Source organism: Oratosquilla oratoria, chromosome 12 (genome assembly GCF_046742065.1).
Source record: "Oratosquilla oratoria isolate Oo_2021 chromosome 12, ASM4674206v1, whole genome shotgun sequence".
NCBI lineage: Eukaryota > Metazoa > Arthropoda > Malacostraca > Stomatopoda > Squillidae > Oratosquilla > Oratosquilla oratoria.
This window is the reverse complement of record NC_134788.1, coordinates 30,716,195-30,738,564: the sequence shown is the minus strand read 5'-3', so window position 1 is coordinate 30,738,564 and position 22,370 is coordinate 30,716,195. Positions and strand designations below refer to the sequence as shown.

The window sequence follows — 22,370 nt, the reverse complement described above, 5'->3', positions numbered from 1 at the left end:
GATTCTTTGAGTACAAAATCCCACCTGTCATACTTCATATTCCTGTTTTTGTATTCATGTTATAACTGTTGTGTCACGGCGAACCACGACAGAAAAAAAAAAGAGAAAAAAATTGTCGTATATATATATATAGATCAACAATTCAGATGCTACAAATTGCCACCCATCTTCTGGAGTAAGCGATCATTATTCCGCTACTCCTTGGTATCCAATGACACAAACCGAAGGATGAGGCGTTGTACTGGGCTCCAGATTAGTCGTCTGGTAGAACATGGGAAATGTGGGTATGTGGGTCCTACTCCAGCTTCCATTCTTGGTTGAAAGGAAACTCGACCTTCTTTACTGCATTTATTCTTTCAACATTCTTCCAAAAGCTTCCAAAACCGGGGAAGGGAGGAAATTGAGAACTTGCGTCCCATTCGGTCTTCCAGACCAGTTCACTGGTTTGCAAGACCAGTTCCTAGACTAGTTCTGGTTTCCCAGACTGGTTCCCTGTAAGATTACAATTTCCTCAGAAAAAATACCACATCAGTAGGAAAATGGAGTAGGGTATCTGAAAGATTCGTGAGGCAGAAGAAATCCTTAGAAGACTAAAGTGAGGTAACAGGAGGTTAATATGCCTCTTCCTGTAATATAACATAGGATAGGCCTCTTCAGAAATCTTTAAATTACCCTACTTAAAGTTTACAATTGATTATAGGTTATTCTATACTAGGTTAGGTGAGGCTAACCCCCTATACGGAAGCCATTTCGTGACCCCTTCACACACAAAAAGAAAATTTTACTTTTCCTACAACAGAGTATAACCTATTTATGAGAACCGAAAAGGGTTATCCAAACACGTAGCAACAACACAAGGCAAGGGGGGTTATTGCCAGCATCCGTGTAACTTGCATTCCTCTTTTACGTCTCATTTCCTTTCTCTATATCGGTCGTGGGATCTTTAATTATTTTAAGAACTGGTTCTGACTTTAACTCTTACCTTTTAAAAAGGGGTAATTTGACGAAGATATTAATAGCCTGGGTTGGCTGTCTTGGAGTGCCTATGTGGCATCTCTCTCTCAGACCACGTGAGTCTGATCAAAACATCGAAAACATTTTGATCCCTTCTTTCCGATAGCGAGTAGGAATATAATTTTGACATAGTAACATTTTTACATGTGTTTGTTGATGAATACAGTCCTTTTTTATGGATTTCATTATAATTAATGTTAAATATTACAATAGTAATTTAAAGATATTAGAGCTGGATGATGAATCAATTTCTAAGTACTGTACATCCAAAATTTTAGAGGGATAGCTTTTCTCTCTGACAGTTGTAGCTCCTGAAGATGACCCCTGATTAGGTCAAAAGATGTCTCAAGTAAAGGAAGATGTACCTTGGAGAATTTATCAATACCCAGGGCTTCAACCTTTTCTCTCTCATAAGACATATTGAGAGTATTTCATACAAATTGAACAGTGCCACTGCTGTAAACAACAAAGCCTGCATTCAGAATGGCCTCCACCCAATATATTTATAAATATATATTTCATAAATATGTATATGTGTGTACATATATATAAATATATTCAAATGTGTGTGTATATTATATATTTATATGTATATAGTATTGCATTGTAGTTTATTGTAGGAAAATTAGAGTAGCCTGCATTCAGAAATATGGGTCCCAGAGATACAAAAAATGTATGAAGGAACAAATCATATCACAAGTGATGATGTTTTTAGCATGTCATTCAGTGAAAGGATAAGCCATGATGACATACATATATGGAAGACGCTGAACTCAGAGTGCAAAAATCAGAAGTTAAAGTAGAATTAATTTCAAAGTATACAAAAGGTCAGATACCGGTAAACTAATCAGAAACAAAATATCATAGATCATGTTATGATAAAGTCATTAGTGACAAAGTAGAAATAGAAAGAATAGAACATATAGAAATGAGTAACTCAATGAGTCTACTTAATCATAGGTCAGATAGGAGAGACAAACAGATAAGGTGTCTGAGCATGGTTTAAAATTGTGTAAATTGTATTTACTCCGAAGTGTTTGAAAAACTTATGTCGGAAATATACAGAGAAATAAACAATATTTTATTTGGCATGCTATCTTTCTAACATACGTGGTGGTGCAGTGTTAGAATTCTACAAAGTGACTTTGTGACTTACAACATTCTACAACCAGTGAAGCACGTAACAGTGTTAGTGTTACTTCTGTGTACATTTACAATATGAGAGAACTTTGTTCCCCACCCAAACCTTTCAACATGTTTCATACATTACAACTTTGCTTCACATCCTTGACTCAGATGTAATTGCTCGTCTTAGTTCCCACCTGGCTACAAGGTTCACGCGTCAGCGAGGAAAATTGTTTGACTTCTCTGTGTATGAGCTCGCATGAGAGCTCCAAGACGTTTTATCCTGCATGTCACAAACTTTAGCCCCACATCAACTACTCTACAAGCACCCTTCCAGCTGTTCCTCTTGCACCCTTGGATCAAGTTGCAGTTCTATGATTCCCTATATGTCATACTGGTGGGGTAACCTCTCTATAGATACACCCAGGCTGCTGGATTTGGCTGCAGGTAGACCTTCCTATATGCACCACTCACTACTGAAGCAAATCATTGGGGTCAAATGACCATTCCTCTCTTATGCAGCCAGTTGTTATTGCCACTCAGAGTTGCTGACTCAGACACTTATGGTCAAAACATGTTAGCAATCATCTTTGCTCTTAGACATTTTAAAGAAATCATTCGAGGATATGAGATTACAATCCATACAGATCATCAAGCTCTTACAACTGTTCAAAGGCAAAAACCTCTCAGGTAAACTTGCTCATTGGTTGCTTATAATTCAAGAGTTTGGACCCAGGTTTGATTATGTTCCAGGCAAAGCAAATGTTGCTGGTGCATTGAGTCGAGATGTAGTGACTATCTATAATATTCCTCAATCTTACTCATGAGCACTTTTATGCAGCTCAACATTCAGATCCTCTATGGAAGCATGTGATATATTTCCTTGAATCAGGTGACACTACAGAGAGTGAGACCTTACTTCCACACTATAAGAATTGCACTCTTCTCAATGACATCTTGTATCATCAGTCATCACTTGAAAACAAACAGATTGGCAAATCAGATTGTAATACCAGATGAACTCATTCCTGATGTAGTCCATCTCCTTCATGATTCCATTATAGCAGCTCACCCAGGCAAAGACATGTTTTGCTCAATCCAAAATCCAGCATTTTTGGATCACTACAAGGAAAGATACTAATGCTTACATTGAAAAGTGTCATTCATGTGCATCTCACAAAGGTCATATTAGTGGTCACGTTCCTATGTTAAATTACCTGCCCTCAAGTAAACCTTTTGAAACTATAGTGATCGACCTTCTCAAATTTCACCTTGCCCCCAATGGAAACTAATACCTGCTTGTTAACATAGATTTCTCTAGATTTTGTATTCTTGCCCCTCTGACAGACAAATCAACCAAGAATGTGGCTCAGGCACTTCTTAACCCCTTCCATACGGTGCCGCACACGTAGGAGTCATGGGGAGCGAGTGTATTCGCGAGGCTGCCATATCGGCGTCTTGATTATATTTATTGTAGTCGCCCCTCCATAATGACATTCTTTCTAATTCTTTTGTAATTGCATTTTCTATGGTTATCAAAATTCACGGGTGAAGAGAGAACGATCGATATAAGCGGTGACTATATTTTATGATGCGAGTATTATTACGACATGTCGTATGGCTGGCATTGGCTGCTGCCACCGAGATCTTATTCCATGACGCCTACGTGTGCGGCACCGTATGGAAGGGGTTAACAATGTAATTTGTCCTTTCACAACCCCCAGTGGAACAGAATTTAATAATAAAATTCACACTTTTGTAAACATTTCAATATCTCTGAAACAGATACTGTAGCTTACCACCCGAGTTTAAATGGACTTGTGGAATGTCAGAATCATAAGATTCTTAACATTCTAAGACATCTTGCTTCAGACATTCATAGCTCATGGGATGAACCCTATGGTTCAAGCTTGCCTTAACGGTGCAATAAACAGGTCTATATCAGAATCCCACATTTTGTAATTTTTGGATCAGAAAAGAGACTCCCATATGATTTGCTTACTTCAGATGTAGGTCCTATTTATAATTTTGAAGATTATATAAAGTTAGCAAATTTTCAAAATCTCTATAAGAGAATTCAAGATGCTCTTGCACTATTCAAGGAAGACATAGTTCGTCTTCACAATAAATCTGCAAGAAAAAGTAACATTGCTGTATGAGACTTTGTATATTCTCTGAATCACACTCTTACATCCAAACTGTCACCTAAGTTTCTCGGACCATACAGAGTTATCTCAGTCTCAAACAATAAGGTCAAAGTTAAAAACTTAGATGATGGTCTTGACACCTGGTTGTATCTGGGTCACTTGAAGAAAGTTACTTATGGTCTCAACATCGAAAATGAAGGAACAACTCAGTCCATTCTTTCTGCCATGGAAGAACCTTCTGTTTCTTCAAAACTTGACATCTCTACACCTTTCGTAACTCTTATAATCTAAGGAATCAAACCACACTTACCAGTACTTAAACATTCTTCTTTCTCCCACTGCAACCATTGTGTCCCTTTTTATTAGTGTTATGTACTATTAAGAATGCATTATACATGTTTATATTTATATGTGTGTTTTTACTTTGTAACTTGCACAAGTACAGTCACAAATTATAATTATATTAAGTTGTCATAGTATTAGGTTTTGTTCCTGTCTTTATATATTAAGAATTAGGTTTAGGACTGAAAAGTTTGCGGAAGACAGTGATGGCAGTATCACTGAGCTATATTGTATTGCATTGTAGTGTATTTACCTAGTTGTATCATACAGGAAGGGAGCTATGCTCGTGGTGACCCATCTTTGTATCTTTCAGCATCAAGTTTATTCTTAAAATTGTGAATAGTATTTGCACACACTGTTTTTTCATATAAGTTATTCCATATATCCAGCATTCTGTGTGGGAAGCTATTCTTTTTCCTATTTCTTCTATAGTTGCCCTTTTTGAGTTTCTTTTCATGACCTCTTGTTTTTCCATTGTCATTTTTTAGTAAATCTTTTCTGTCAAGGATTTCCATTCCTTTCATGATTCTACAGTATATATAGTCAGTAGATCACCTCTTTCTCTTCTTTGCTCTAGTGTTGGTAGTTCTAGTTTCACTAATCTTTGTTTGTATGTTAATTTGGAAAGAGCTGGTGCCAATTTTGTTGTTGCTCTCTAGTTTCCTTATATTCTTTTTAGTACTGGGTGTCCATAGTGTCACTTCATATTCCAGTTTTGGTCTAATCAGTGTGACTAATATTTTTTTTTTATCATTTCTTCATCCAAGTATTCAAATGCCATTTTCATTTACCTTAGTAGGTTGTATGTTTCACCTACTATTTTGTTTATATGTCTGTCCGGTGTCATGTCATTCCTGATTATCACTCCAAGGTCCCTTTCTGAGTGCACTTTTTTTATTTCATTTTCACCAATTTTGTAATTTTTTAAAATTCTGTTTTTACTTTAAACCAAAGTCCATTATGCTACACTTGATATTAAAGTTCACCTCCTACTTTTGAGTCCATTTCCAGATTATGTTCAGGTCTGATTGTAATGAGTCACAGTCCTCATTTGTTGATACTTTAATATTTCTGCATCATCTGCAAAGAAATTCATATAACATTCAACTCCATAAATGTAAGAAAAATATATTAGCCAAGCACTCAGAGATACAGGTCTTAGATGTTTGAAGAAATAAGTCATCAAGACTGATGACAGGTTAGATTAATCACTCACCAGAAGGGTAAGCCATTGATAGAAACAACTTCAGAAGATGCAGAGCTCAGAATGCCAAAATCAGAAGTTAGAATAAGATTAAGTTTAAAGTATATCAAAGGTCAGGTAAACTAATCAGAAATAGAATATCCTAGTTCATATTATGAGAAAGACATTGGTGACAACATAGGATGCACAAAGTCAGGAAGTAGAAAGAATAGAAGAATATATGAAATTGGGCATCTCAATGGGTCTATTCAATCATAGGTCAGACAGGAGAAACAGATCAGAAAAGGAGAGAAAAAGTCAATCAGAGAAAAAGGATGTTGACCTATGGCAATGGTTCTCAACCTGGGGTCCATGAACCCCCGCGGAACCACAGAGTTATACGGTCGAGACCCACAATCTAACAAACAGTGGTATTTAGTAAATGAGTACCTATTTTATTCAGTGTTAAAGTGATCTCCAGGAGGCTACAGAACAGTGATTCATAAGTAAGGGGTACATGGGAAAGAGGGTTGAGAACCCGTGACCTTGGGCTTATGAACTACTGTAATATCATTGGTGTTTCAGTGTGTTTACATTTGTGTAAGAACAGCGATGTAATTAAGACGAAGTGTTTAAAAACTTATGTAGGAAATACATAGAAAAACTAAATCAAATATCTCTGTTGCCATGGTACCATCCAACATCCCAAAGGAGTTTCTCCCCACCTTCTCTTTTTCTGCATGAGGGAACGTAGAGAGGGGATTACCGATTAAGTGAAGTGGCCTTGCTGTAGATGTATTGTGTTTTGCTACATTGCTTCTGACCCAGGGCAGTGGGTGGGATACAGAAACAACCCATCATCCATGAGGAGCTAAGATGAGAGGGGGAAAGGGTGGAGGGGAGTGGAATGGGTGGGAATAGGTGCCTTTGACTTAGCTACCTCCCTTATAAGGAGGAAAAGCTCATGGTATATATATATATATACATATATGTGTTGGAAATGTAATGTGCCAAATAAAATATTGTGTTTCTTTTTCTGTATATTTTGAACATAAGTTTTTCAAACACTTTGGAGTAAATACAATTTACACAATTTTAAACCACACTCAGACACGTTCTTGTAGAAATACAATTTAGTCACACGGCGGTACATATACTAAAATTGGAACGCTACTATACTAAATACAAGCCCTGTACACATCTCTATATCTGACCCTTTCTGTTCATCTCTCCTGTCAGACCTACGAATAAGCAGACTCATTGAATTACCCATTTCTATAAGTTCTTCTATTTCTTCTACTTCCTAAATGACTTTGTACCTTCTACTTTATCACCAATGACATTATCATAACATGATCTCTGATATCTTATTTCTGATTAGTTTATCTGACCTTTGGTATACCTTAAAATTAATTCTATTCTAACTTCTGATTTTAGGATTCTGAGTTTTGTGTCTTCCATATTTGTATGTCATCATGTCTTATCCTTTTACTGAATGACACATTAAAAATGTCATCACTTGTGATATGACTTGTTCCTTAACACATTTTTTTTTTTATCTCTCGGACCCAAATTTCTGAGTGCAGGCTACTTTATTTTTCCTACAGTGTAAGACAGTGCAATACAATATTGTTTGATGATGCTGCCACTGCTGTCCTCAGTGAACTTTTCAATCCTAAACATAATTCCTAATAGTTTTATAAAGACAGGAGCAAAACCTAAGACTATGACAACTTAATATAATTACAATATGCAATATCAAATGTGCAAGTTACATAAGTAAAAATACATGTACAAACATAAAGAACATGTATAATGCATTCTTAACCTAATAATACATATTACTGATCAATAGACACTATGGTTGCACTGAGAGAAAGAAGAATGTTTAGAAACTAATGGTTTTATTCCTTAGATTCTGAGTGAGTTACGAAAGGAATAGGGATTTCTTGTTTAGAAGAAACAGAAGAACTCTTCTATAGCAGAAAGAATAGACTGAGTCATTCCTTCATTTTCCTTATTGAGACCGCGAGTAACTTTCTTCAGGTGATCTAGATACAACAAAGTGTCAAGATCATCAGCTAAGTTTTTAACTTTGACCTTAAAACAGACTAAGCTCTGTATGGTCCAAGAAACTTGGGTGACAGTTTGGAAGTAGAAGTGTGATTTAGAGAATATACAGTGTCTCATACAGCAATGTTACTTTTTCTTGCAGATTTATTGTGAAGATGAACCATATCTTCCTTGAATAATGCAAGAATATCTTGAATTCTCATAGAGATTGTAACCACTTCCATACGGTGATGCCTACGTAGGTGTCATGAGGAGCAAGTGGGTACTCGATGATGCCGACGTTGCCATCTTGATTATATTTATTGTAGTCATACCTACGTAATTTCCATTCTCTCTAAACTGGCTTCATCAATTTTCTATGGTTATCAGAATACACGGGTGAAAGAGAACGAACGATTGAGCACTGACTTTATTTTTTATAATGCAATTATTATGACGCAACATCGCACATCGGACAGGTAATGCTGCCAGACGTGCGATGTGCCCCGGAGTGAAGAGGTTAAGAAATAGATACCTTAACCCCCTCACTCCGGGCCAAAATCTCGCAGGCAGCATTAGCTGCCAGACGTGCAATGTTGCATCATAATATTCACATTATAAAAAATAAAATCATCGCTGTATTGCTTGTTCTCTCTTTCACCCGTGAATTTTGATAACCATAGAAAATATGATAAAGCCAGTTTACTGAGTATGGGGGTCATGCAGGTACAACTACAATAAATATAATCAAGACGCCGACATTGGCATCCTCGTGTACCCACTTGCTCCTCATGACGCCTACGTAGGCGTCACCATATGGAAGGGGTTAACTTTTACATGATCTTCAGAATTGTAAGATGGACCTACATCTGAAGTAAACAAATCATATGGAAATCTCTTGTCTAATCCAATATTACAAAATGTGGTGATTCCAATGTAGACCTGTTTATTGCACTGTTAAGGCAAGCTTGAACTATAGGTATATGTTCATCCCATGAGCTATGAATGTCTGAAGCAAGGTATTAGAATGTTGAGAATCTTATGATTCTGACATTCCACGAGTCCAACTCAGGTGGTAAGCTACAGTATTTGTTTTAGTGATATTGAAATGTCAAGGTGAGAGAGAATTTCATTATTAAATTCTTTTCCATTGTCAAACAGTAGCACTTTGGGGGTTGTGAAAGGACAAATTACTCTGTGAAGAAGTGCCTGAGCCACATTCTTGGGTGATTTGTCTGTCAGAGGAACAAGAATACAAAATTTAACAAAATAATCTTTGCAAACAAGCAGGCATTAGTTTGCATTGGGGGCAAGGTGAAGTTTGAGAAGGTCGATTGCTATATTTTCAAAAGGTTTACTTAAGGGCAGTTAATTTAACATAGGAACATGACTGCTAATCTAATCTTTGTGAGATGCACAAGAATGGCATTTGTCAATGCAAGCATGAATATCTTTCCTCATAGTGATCCAAAAATACTGGATTTTGGATTGGGCAAAACATTTGTCTTTGCCTGGGTGAGCTGCTATAATGGAATCAGGAAAAAGATGGACTACATCAGGAATTAATTCATCTGATACTAGAATTTGATTTACCAGTCTGTTTGGCATGTGTCTGTTTTCAAGTGTTGGCTGATGATACAAGATGTCACCGAGAAGAGTGTAATTCTCATAGTGTGAAAGTAAGGTCTCATCTGTGGTGTCACCTGATTTGAGAAAATATATCACATGCTTCCATGGAGAATCGGAGCATTGAGCTGTATAAAGGCACTCACGAGTAGTAAGATTTACTAACTGAGGAATGTTATAGATGGTTGCTACATTTCTACTCAATGGATCAGCAACAACAATTGTTTTGCCTGGACCATAAGTGAAACTGGGTCCAAACTCTTGAATTGTATGAAAGTAATAAGCACATTTTCTTGAGAGGCTTTTGTCTTTGAACAATTGTAAAAGTGCTTGATGGTCTGTATGGATTGTAATCTCATATTAAGAATAATTTTTTTAAAATGTCTAAGAACATAGATTACTGCTAATGCCTCTAATTCTGCTTTGTTCAGTAGGCGACTAGCATAAGCAATAGGCCTTTGAGGTTTATCATGTTTCTGTATGAATACAGCACCTAATTCTTTTGAGGATGCATCAGTGTATAGAATGAGAGGGAGTGTAAAGTCCATAAAGGCAAGTATCGGAGCAGTAGTTAATGTAATGTTTTAGATCAAGGAAATAAGTTTCTTGTTCAGAAGTCCAAAAGAATTTAACATCCTTTTTAAGTCAGGAAGTAAGGGGTTTTGCTACTTTTGAGTAGCTCTTTATGAACCTTCTATAAAACCTTTAACTTTGTCTTGGGATGTTGTAATTCCTTGGTAATTGAGTACATGTCCTAGAAAGTGTATTTCATTCTTAAGGAAAAAATATTTGAATAGCTTCAATTGCTTGCTTGTGCAAGACAAAAAAAAACTAGTTGAAGAGTTTGTAAATGTTCATTTATAGACTTAGATGCAATGATAGTGTCATCAAGGTATATGAAGATACTGTGCCCTATCAGTCCATCAAAGACTTTGTAAATAAGTTTATAAGCTACTTGTCTCTTACTCTGAGGTAGTCTATAAGCAGATATATAGCATATTTTTGAATTTCCTCTAATTGGAATGTGGTGATGAATGAGGTTTGTAGCACCAAGTGGTTCACCATCTAATACAATAACATGCCTAAATTGAGTACATAATGAAATTAGTTCATCTTGTGCATCAGGGAAGTCAAGAATGTTGGGAGCCTACAGTGGGTTCTTGTGGATCAATTATTTTGGATGATGTGGTAGAGACTGATCAGAAGGGCATTGTTCATCTATGACTGACATGAGAAGGATACACAAGAAAATCACACAATTTTGTACCAGTGATGATAGTGATTGGGGCATGTGAATGATTTGCAATGATTAACTGAATATGACCCTTCTTTGTAGATGAGCATAAGGCTGCATAAAGTGATATGCCATTTACATGACTTGATTCCGGAAGACAGACTACATCAGGTTCCGTAGCTTTAAAGACACGAAGGTATGCTTTACAGTACTCATGAGGGGATACAGTGAAGTGTTTTGATATAACCACATGTTATAATTGTACTTGTTGGCCTCACCTGAGAATAGGGCCAAAGTTCAATGAGAATTCATCTAATAGAGGTAAGGAGATGTCACCTGAAGAAGAGACGTCTACAGGAGCCAAAGATATCTTTGTGCCATACTTGAAACTTTTAGATCTACATGATTTATTTACATGCTTTGGACATGGAGCATGAAACATGGGAGAGAGACTGAATATCAAGGGAAAGATAACAGTCTACTGAGTTATCATTCTGAAATGATTGAGATGGCCTGGCCACCTGAATATTATCTGTATATGAAATGGACTTCAACATTAAGAAATATAAGAGAATTTGGAAAAAGTAGGAAAAAAAACAACAATATCAGGCCAATATAGAATTGGTGCAAAGGAAGTAAAGAAAGGTTCCAAAAAGAACCTAGGAGTAATCATCACCAAAGATATGTTCCTAGACAAGCAGATAAACAAAATAGAGAAATCTACAATTTGTTAAGATCAGTAAAGGTGGCTCTTAATTACTTGGATGAGGAAATGGTAAAGAAAACACTAGTTACACTGATAAGACCAAGATTGGTATACACAGTGACACTATGGACACCCAGTACAAAAAAAAGAATATAAGGAAAAGAGAAAGAATCCAAAGAGCAACGACAAAGATGTCCTCAACACTTTCAAAACTAACATATGAGCAAAGATTAAACTGGAATTACCAACCCTGGAACAAAGAAAAGAAAGAGGTGATCTGTGGCCATTTATAGAATTACAAAAGGCATGGAAGTACTTCATAGAGAAGACTTATTAAGTTGGGATAGAAAAAAAACAAGAAGACACGAAAAGAAACTCAAAAAGGACAGTTGTAGAAGAGATCTGAAAAAAAGAACGCTTTCCACACAGAGTGGTGAATGTCTGGAACAAATTGGATGAAACAATAGTGTGTGCAAACACCATACATGAGTTTAAAAACAAACTAGATGTTGCAAGATACAAAGATGGGACACCATGAGCAAAGTTCCCCTTCCCATAAAATATAGCTAGGTAAGTACATACCAAAACAAAAACGGGAAAAGGTATACATTAACCCCTTCAATACGGGCCAAAATCTCCCGGGCAGCATTAGCTGCCAGACGTGCGATGTTGCGTCATAATACTCGCATTATAAAAAATAAAGTTACCGCTGTATTGCTCTTTCTCTTTCACCCGTGAATTTTGATAACCATAGAAAATATGATGAAGCCAGTTTACAAAGTATGGGGGTCACACAGGTACTACAATATATATAATCAAGACACCGACATCGGCATCCTCGCGTACCCACTTGCTCTTCGTGACGCCTACGTAGGTGTCATCGTATTGAAGGGGTTAAGTGCTGGTACAACAAAAAATGTACTGAGGCAAAAGATAGAAGAGACAAAGCTTGGAAAAGATGGGAAAAAAAGGCTAAGTGGCAAACATATATCAAACTAAGAAATATGTAAGAATATACAGGGAAGAAAAAAGAAACTATGAAGAAGACATAATAGTTAAATTTAAGGATCAACCAAAATTATTCTACAGATGTGTCAATGGTAAATTAAAAAATAACCAGGAAATAGTGAAACTAAGTCAAGGGAATATGGATTATATAGAAGATATGGAAATGGCTAAAATTATGAACATTTTAAATCTCTATTCACAAAAGAAAATACACAGAAATGGGATGAAGGGAAGAAAGATCCCCCCCCTCCACCAATGAAAGAAATAATTGTGACACAGAAAGAAATAAGGGACCAAATAATGAATCTTGATGATGGAAAATCACACGGCCCAGATGGAATTGCAAACTGGATACTAAAAGAATGTATAGATGAACTAATGGACAAAATATATAAGATAATAGATTGGTCACTCAAAGAAGGAAAAATAGCGCAAGCTGGAAAAATGACAATATCGTGCCAGTATACAAAGGGGGAGACAAGGAAGACCCAACAAACTATAGACTGGTCTCCCTTACAAGTACAGTAGCTAAAATCTGTGAAAAAGTCATCAAAAGTAGATGGACTAAACATCTGGAAAAGAACAGTATACTAAATCCAAAACAATTCAGTTTTAGACAGGGAAGATCATGTGCCTTAAACTTGATTTGTTTTTATTCAAGGTTGATATAAAAAATGCAAGAAAGGGATGGATGGGTAGACTGTGCTTTCTTGGATTTACAAAAAGCATTTGATAAAGTACCACACAAAAAACTATTAAGAAAACTTGGAACAATAGGAAGTGTACATGGAAAATTACTGAAATAGATGGAAGATTTCTTGAATGGGAGAAAAACAAGAGTGATGCTCAGAGATAAAAACTCTGCCTGGGAAGAAATGATAAGTGGAGTCCCACAGGGTTCAGTATTGGCTCCAATAATGTTTGCTATATATGTAAATGACATGGATGAGAGTGTAGAATGCTACATGAACTTCTTTGCAGATGATGCAAAACTACTAAAAAAGTATGGAAAAAGACTGAATTGCTACAGAGAGACCTGGACAAGGTCTGGGAATGGAGTCAAAAGTAGGAAGTGAACTTCAACATTAAGAAATGTAGTATAATGAAATTTGGAAAAAGTAAAAAAAAAATATATATATATATCAGGACAATATAAAATTGATGCAAAGGAAGTAAAGAAAGTTCCAAAAAAAGGACCTATGAGTAATTATCACCAAAGACATGTCCCCAGACAAGCATATAAACAAAACAATCAAAGAAACCTACAATTTATTGAGATCAAGAAATGTTTTTAATTACTTGGATGAGTAAATGGTAAAAAAAAAAAAAAATAGTAGTCACACTGATAAGACCAAGATTGGAGTACACTGCAACACTATGGACTCCCAGTACAAAAAAAAAAAAAAAAAGTGTATGGAAAATAGAAAGAATCCAAAGAGCAATGACAAAGATGGCCCCAACACTTTCAGAATTGATATATGAGCAAAGATTGTCTAAACTGGAACTACCAACCCTGGAACAAAGAAGAGAAAGAGGCAATCTATTGGCCATTTACAGAATCATGAAAGGCATGGAAGTCCTTGACAGAGAAGACTTATTAGAGTGGGATAAAAGAAAAATGAGGGGACATGAAAAGAAACTCAAAATGGATAGAAAAGATTGAAAAAAAAAAAAAAAAAAAAAGGTTTTCCACACTGAGTGGTGGATGTCTGGAACAAATTGGATGAAACAATAGTGTTTGCAAACACCATACAAGAATTTAAGAACAAACTAGATATTGTGAGATACAAAGACGGGTCACTACGAGCATAGCTCCCCTTTCCATATAATATAACTAGGTAAACACACACACAAGTAGCGATTGAAGCAGGACATATCGAAAACATGTTCCGGACTGCTAACTAGCAATTCACCAATGGACAAATTTGAAACCAACCAACCAGCCCCTACCTAGTTGTTTACACAAAACAAGAAGGAAGATATATAATTCGAGTGACCGACAATGTAACCGTCTTTGTATCTTTATTTATTTATTTTTTTCTTTTCACGATCAGTTACTAAACATGGAAGGAAAAAACGAAGGACATAGGGACAAGGAACCTGCAAATAGATGCCTAGATGTAAGTAGAATTGAGTCGCTGCTTTGGGTTATACCAAAAAGGAAGTGCCTGAATGAGACACCAAAGACATATCAAAGGTTTGAAAGAAATGTATTTTTGGGATTTGATAGGGATAACAATATGTATTGAGGGATAGGTATGAAAAAAGAACCCAGGTTTAAAAATGTAATACAAAATGGGGAACTGAACGAATTGTTAGATAAAATAATCGAACTTAAAAGTGAATGCAAAAGTATAAACAAAGAAGTACCCCTATTAAGAAAGGCCAATGAAGAAAATGAAATGGGAAATAGATGAGTTGAAAATGGAACTAAATAGGATAAAGGGAGAAAATGAAAGATTGAAAAAATGAAGATATGAATAGGAATGAGGCATTAAAGAAAGAGATGAAGGATCAAATGCAGGCAGTGACTGAGAAAGTGGAAGAAAGGATCAAAGAAAATGACTTCCAAGAATTAAACAGTGGAAAGTAGAACAGGAAAGTCAAAAATTATCTTTTAAAGAAATAGAGGAGGAGCAGGTAAAGAGTGCTAAAGAAATGGATTAAAGAGAAAGGTAATTTGGTTGGGGACACCGGACAAAAAAAGATGCATTGTAATCTATGATATTAAAGAAAAGCATGATGTTCCTAGATATCAGAGAGAAAAAAAGATTGCTAAAGAAATTCTGAAAGAGATTCAAGAAGAGGGACAAAGTTTAGATAAAGAAATTGAAGAAACATATAGAATAGGTAGATAATTGAAAGAAAAACAATATAGGACACTAAAAGTAAAACTTAGGTCACAAATGATTGCAGAGGAAGTACTACCTAGAACAACAAAACTAGCAAACAATGAACAACACAAAAATGTACGGATAAAAAAAGAAATGCGCAATGAAGAAAGAAAGAACTTAGAAATGAACCAAATGAAAAAAGAACCAAGACTGAAAAGAGTTTTTTTTTTTTTTTTTTTTTTTAAGTGGTGGACCTGAGGCTGAGAAAATGGTATGTCAGGAAAAAGGAAACAAAGCAGACAGAAAAAATATGAGAAAAAAAAAAAAGTTAACCTACACCAACATACGGTAGATGGAATAATTTCAGGATTGAATCAACTAAATGACTATCTGGCATTAGAAGAACCAGACAATGGGAATAGTAGAAACTAAATTAAAAAGTAATCTACCACCAAATACTGTGGGACAAGGTCTACACAACTCTTGGACAAAGAATAGAATGGAAAAACAGGGTGGGGAGTATTATTTTTGACTAGGAAAGACTTAAATGTGACAAAGATAACAGAAAAAACCATGTAGAATCAATGATAAAAGTTGAAAGCAAGCACATGAAAAGTAGAAACTCAAGTAGTGTATGTCCCCCCCCAAAACACAGTCCTGGACAGAAAGCGATCATTCCATACTGTTAGAAGATACAAAGTATGATTTGATATACTGAAGGAAATAGGAAATATAGTAATTATGGGAGTAAAGGGTGGAGAAGACATCTGGGGCAACATGCTGCTCGATATGACCATTGAATACACAATGAGGAACCATCGAGACTGGATTTAATACATCAGAACCTGAAATTGTGGACAGAATGGATTACAAAACATCAATAGGAAAGAGTGACCATGTACTAATAGAATTCATACTTAAAGAGCAAATAGACCTAAAAAGAAATGACAAGCATAGAATAGGAAGACCAATGTACAACAAAACGAATTTTGAGTAACTTAAAAAATTCTGGGAAATTGGGAAAAATTCCTAAAGGAAGAAACAAGGATGGAAGAGAAATGGAATATATTTTATACTAAAAGAAATTTATAATGAGGAAGTGAATAAATGTGTACCACAACAAAAGCAAGAAAAAGTATACATAAAGAACTGGTACAACAAATAATATAGTGAAGATAAGGATAAAAGAGACAAAGCTTGGAAAAAATGGAAAAAAGACAAAAAATGAGCAAATGGCAAACATACATCAAACTAAGAAATGATTATGTAAAAATATGCAGAGATGAAAAGAGAAACTATGAAAAAGAAATAATAGAAAAATGCAAGGAACAACCTAAACTATTTTACAGATATGTGAATGGTAAACTAAAAAACAAACAAGAAATAGAAAAGCTGCACCAGGGAAATTATGAATATACAGAAGAACAAGAAATGGCAGAAATTATGAGCAATCATTTCAAATCGATATTCTCAATTGAGATCTTGCCTAACTGTGAGGGAATAGAGAGACAGAAATCCCCCCAATGCAGGAAATAACTGTAACACAGAAGTAAATCGGTGACCAAATAAAAAACTTTGATGTTAGAAAAGTGCAGGGTCCGGATGGAATCGCAAATTGGATACTGAAAGAATGCATAGAGGAGTTAATAGATAAAATATACAACATAATCAAATGCTCGCTCAAAGAAGGAAAGGCACCACAATACTGGAAAAATGCAAACATTGTACCAATATATAAAGGAGGAAACAAAGAAAATCCAACTAACTACAGACTGGTTTCCCTAACAAAAACAGTAGCAAAAATACAAAAATATGTGAAAAATTTATCAGAAGTAGATGGGTTTAAACATCTGGAAGAAAAAACTATACAGAATCCAAATAGATTTGGATTTAGACAAGGAAGATCATGTACAACAAACCTGATCTGCTTCTATTTGAGACTAATAGAAATAATACAAGAGAGGGATAGATGGGCAGACTGTGCCTATCTAGACCTACAAAAAGCATTTGATAAGGTACCACACAAGAAATTGATAAGAAAAATAGAATTAATAGGTGGAATAGGAGGAAAATTATTTGAATGGATGGAAGACTTCCTCACTGGGAGAAAAATGAGGGTAGTAATTAGAGATAAATACTTGAAATGGGAAGAAAGGATAAGTGGTGTCCAGCAAAGTTCAATGCTGGCTCCAATCATGTTTGCCATATATATAAACGACATGGATGAAAGAGTAGAGTGTTATATGAATTTCTTCGCAGATGATGCAAAAATACTAAGGAAAGTAAAAACAGAGGAGGATTGTGAATCATTACAATTAGACCTGGACACAATCTGGAAATGGACTCAAAAGTAGGAAGTGAACTTCAATATCAAGAAATGTAGTATAATGGAGTTTGGAAAAAGTAGAAACAGAATATCAAAAAATTATAAAATTGGTGAAGAAGTAAAAAAAGTGAACTCAGAAAGAGACCCTGGAGTAATAATCAGCAAAGATATGACACCGGACAAACATATCAACAAAATAGTCAGAGAGACCTTTAACCTACTAAGGTCAATGGAAGTGGCATTTGACTATTTGGATGAAGACATTATTGAAAAAATATTAGTTACATTAATAAGACCAAAACTGGAATACACAGCAACACTATGGACACCCAGTACTAAAAAGAATATAAAGAAATTAGAAAGAATACAGAGAGCAACGACAAAGTTGGCACCAGCTCTTTCCAAATTAACATACGAACAAAGATTATCCAAATTGGAATTACCAACACTGGAGCAGAGAAGAGAAAGAGGAGATCTACTGACTATAGAATCATGAAAGGAATGGAAATCCTTGATAGGAATGATTTACTAAAATGGGACAATGGAAAAACAAGAGGACACAAAAAGAAACTCAAAAAGGATAACTATAGAAGAGATCAGAAAAAGAATAGCTTCCCACACAGAGTGCTGGATACCTGGAATAATTTAGATAAAGAAACAGTGTGTGCAAACATTATTCAAGATTTTAAGAAAAAACTCGATGCTGAAAGATACAAAGACGGGTCACCACGAGCATATCTCCCTTCCTGTATATACAACTAGGTAAATACAGTAGACCAATGATATATTGAACTGATTGGAGGTAAGGCTTGGTTGTTGTAGCTAAAAGATAAATATATCCAAAGGTTTTATCAGATGGAAGCTTAATACACACTGTCCAACAAGTGTAACAGTTACTGTGTGTATTTATATATATATATATATATGTATATGTGTGTGTGTGTGTATTTACCTAGTTGTATTATACAGGAAGGGAGCTATGCTCGTGGTGACCCATCTTTGTATATCTCAGCATCAAGTTTTTTCTTATAATCTTGAATAGTGTTTGCACACACTGTTTCTTTATCTAATTTGTTCCAAATATCTATCACTCTGTGTGGGAAGCTGTTCTTTTTTAGATCTTTTCTGTGATTATCTTTTTTTAGTTTCTTTTTGTGTCCTCTTGTTTTTCCATTATCCCATTTCAATAAGTCATTCTTATCCAAGATTTCCATTCCTTTCATTATTCTATAGTTAGTAAGTCTCCTCTTTCCCTTCTTTGTTCCAGAGTTGGTAATTCTAATTTGGACAGTCTTTGCTCGTATGTCATTTCGGAAAGAGTTGGTGCTAGTTTTGTTGTTGCTCTTTGTATTCTTTCTAATTTCTTTATATATTTTTTGGTACTGGGTGTCCATAGTGTTGCTGCATACTCAAGTTTTGGTCTTATTAGTGTAGTTAGAATTTTTTTTATCATTTCCTCATCCAAATAAGCAAATGCCATTTTTATTGACCTCAATAAATTGTAGGTTTCTCCAACTATTTTATTAATATGTTTATCCAGTGTCATTTCCTTGCTGATTATAACTCCAAGATCTTTCTCCGAGTTTACTTTTTTGACCTCTTTTTCACCAATTTTGTAATCTTTCGATATTCTGTTTTTACTTTTTCCAAATTCCATTATAGTATATTTCTTGATATTGAATTCTACTTCCCACTTTTGAGCCCATTTCCAGATCTTGTCTAAGTCTTGTTGTAATGAGTTGCAGTCTAGTGGATCGATCCCAGAGGTACTACAATACCGGGCCAATCCATGGCAAAGGTGGAGCAAGCCCCGAGCACTTTGCCTAAGCACAAACATCAGATTAATATCATAGGCTCCACATGGGGACCGTATCAGATATTAAGCTGATAAGAACAGATACTATACTTTGATCTTAGCCAAAAGGCCAAGAAGCATATGTATATATATATATATATATATATATATATATATATATATATATACTGTATATATATATGTATATATATATACAGGGTGCAGCAGAAATATCTCCCACATTTTAAAGGTTGACAAAAGGAATAAAAAACGTTTATGAAAACTTAATTATATTGTTTAAACAAAGAGTTGCAGTTTTTATTCATTTGGTTTTAAAATGTACATCCTCTAAATGGTGACCTCTATCCGCTATACACTGTTGAAGACGATTTCTGAAGTTCTCCATAACTCGAATAGTCATTTCAAGCTGTATTTTTGCAATCTCTAGACGAATAGCATTCTTTAATTCTTCAATTGTACCCGGTCGATGTTTGTAGACCTTAGCTTTCAAGTAACCCCAGAGAAAAAAATCGCAAGGGTTGAGATCGGGCGAGCGTGCTGGCTATTGAATGTCAACCACGTAAGGAAATCAAACATCCAGGAAACATTTCTCTCAGAGCTTCCATTGTTCTTCTTGCTGTGTGTGCAGTGGCTCCATCCTGTAGAAACCACACATTCTGTTTGTGAAGGTAGTTTACTTTTGGTTCCAGAAATGTCTACAACATCTCCACATATCAGCCAGATGTTACTGTAACCGAGTGGTGTCTCTCCTCAAAAAAATAAGGACCCCGTACACCTAATGTCGAAACTGCGCACCCTGCAGTCACTCTTTCACTGTGTATAGGTCTTTCATGAAGCTGTCTGGGGTTATTTTCAGCCCAATAACGAAAATTTTGCTTATTCACACAGCCTGAGAGATGAAAGTGAGCTTCATCAGTTGTGAGGAGAACATCATTTACAGGAACATTTTGAAGGACATCGGTACAACATGACATGCGATCTTCCCAGTCGCGCTCGTGCAGTTTCTGAGCAATCATTAATTTGTATGGATGGAACTGCATATCAGTGTGTAGAATTCTCCTGACTGTTCAATCAGACCCAAGGCTGAAGCATGTTTGCGAGCTGAACGTGTAGGAGACTGAGTAACAGAAAATCTCACAGCTTGAACACTGTCTGGCGTTCGAGCGCTTCGTGGCCTTCTAGGTGGCTTTCTTTTAAGTGCCGAACCTGTAGCTCTGAAATTTGCAACCCATAGCTGTATTGATTTTCTATCTGGAACAGCATCATGCCGTCCTAACTTGTAATGAGCTCGGAAAGCTTTCTGTGTTGCAATTACAGATTCACCATTCTTCAAAAACATTTCTACAGCAAAAGCACGATGTGCACCAGTCCAAATCATATTATTTGATGAGGGTACCTGAAAAAAAATGGCAAGTTATTAGCTAAATGAAAACATCATTGGCACTTGCATAAGTTCATTAGCAACATATAGTCGAAAGTTTAACATGTGGGAGGTATTTCTGCTGCACCCGGTATATATATATATATATATATATATATATATATATATATATATATGTATGTATGTGTGTGTAAATGTTTAATATATATATATTTATATATACATACATATATATATATAATGGTATTTATTTAATTCTTTGTCTTTCATGATAATTAGCAAATCATAATCCTTGAAACATAAGCTCGATGATTAAGAACATGGGAAACACTTTAAAGCTTATATGTTGTGATTGTATAGGATTATTAGGAATACTATATTGTATTTTATTACAAACACCTAAAATCTTTGGGAGAAAATAGTAACATAAGTCTTCATTATTTTATTTTTCCACAGAGAACAAGATGGCTTGAACCAGTGCTGGGCAGTTTCTCGTGAATCATAATGCAGTGCAGACATGAAACAATTCACAGTGTTCTTTAACATGTATTATGTGAGGGAAACCCTTTATACATGTTGTCACTGATCTGAACACCATCTCCAACCAGAATGACACACCACTGTGGAACAAGGACAACACATCACTCTAGATTTCATTCTGTATCCTCTCCTATCAAAGCAGTGCATCAATGAACTTTGTTCACCCTAGGAAAATTCTATGTGAATGATAGATTTTCATATATGTAGAAGACAGAAGTCAGTATGGATTCACCCAGTCATTTGTACACTGTTGCCACACTTGATGATTTTTCATCAGAATATTGTGTGATGCACGTTGTCCCTTTCACAGAAAGTCGTTTTGTTCCATTCAAAAGGACATCATGGAGAAAGTACGTGAATTGTGCAGCTGAATGGAGGAAATATGACTGTAGAGAAGGTGATGCAGTCTCACAAGCTGAAATCAGACTGTGTCTTGACCTAGTTAATTTAGATTCATGCATAGATAATGTACCAAGTAATACTAATGTTGGATATCATTATGAATGCTATAAACGCTTTTGTGACATCAGTAAACTTAAAAGGAGAGAACAGTCTGAATCACGAAGAACTATTTATGATGGTAAGTTTTATGAAAAATTATAAGACGGTGAGAGTATGTTACAGTTTAATGTTAGATGGTATGCCAGATGCTATGTGCTTATCTCTGTATCTACCTAGTTGTATTTTATGGGATGAGATCTATGCTTGTAGTGACCCGTTTTCATATCTCTCCACATCCAGTTTGTTCTTAAAATCGTGTATAGTTCTGGCATTTACTGTTTCTCTGTTCAGTTTCTTCCAGACATCAATCACTCTATGTGGGAAGCTATTTTTTCAGGTCTCTTCTGTAACTCTTTCTTTAGTTTCTTTTCGTGTCCTCTTGTTTCTCTTCTGTCCCACTTTAATAGGTCATCTCTGTCAAGAACTTCCATCCCTTTCATAATTCTGAAAATGGTTAACAAATCTCCTCTTTCCCTTCTCTGTTCTAGTGTTGACAACTGTAATTTCTCCAATCTTTGTTCATATGTCAGATTTG

At 35.5% G+C, this 22,370-nt stretch overlaps 1 protein-coding gene and 1 non-coding gene across 3 annotated transcripts in view; one reads left to right on the top strand and one right to left on the bottom strand.

The window, feature by feature from the left end:
* LOC143031215 (uncharacterized) overlaps window positions 1–22,370 on the top strand; it is a 33,522-nt gene that overhangs the window by 6,666 nt on the left and 4,486 nt on the right. The window contains exons 2-3 of one of the 2 annotated variants that reach the window (XM_076194785.1): window positions 14,492–14,557; window positions 21,251–21,914. In XM_076194785.1, coding sequence (XP_076050900.1) covers window positions 21,557–21,914 — 358 coding nt within the window. In that variant the 5' untranslated portion in view covers window positions 14,492–14,557; window positions 21,251–21,556. The remainder of the gene's footprint in view (window positions 1–14,491; window positions 14,558–21,250; window positions 21,915–22,370) is intronic. The other variant, XM_076194784.1, reaches the window with a different exon arrangement.
* On the bottom strand, window positions 19,342–19,534 carry LOC143032084 (U2 spliceosomal RNA). The gene has a single exon (XR_012967069.1). It is a non-coding gene; the product is annotated as a U2 spliceosomal RNA (small nuclear RNA).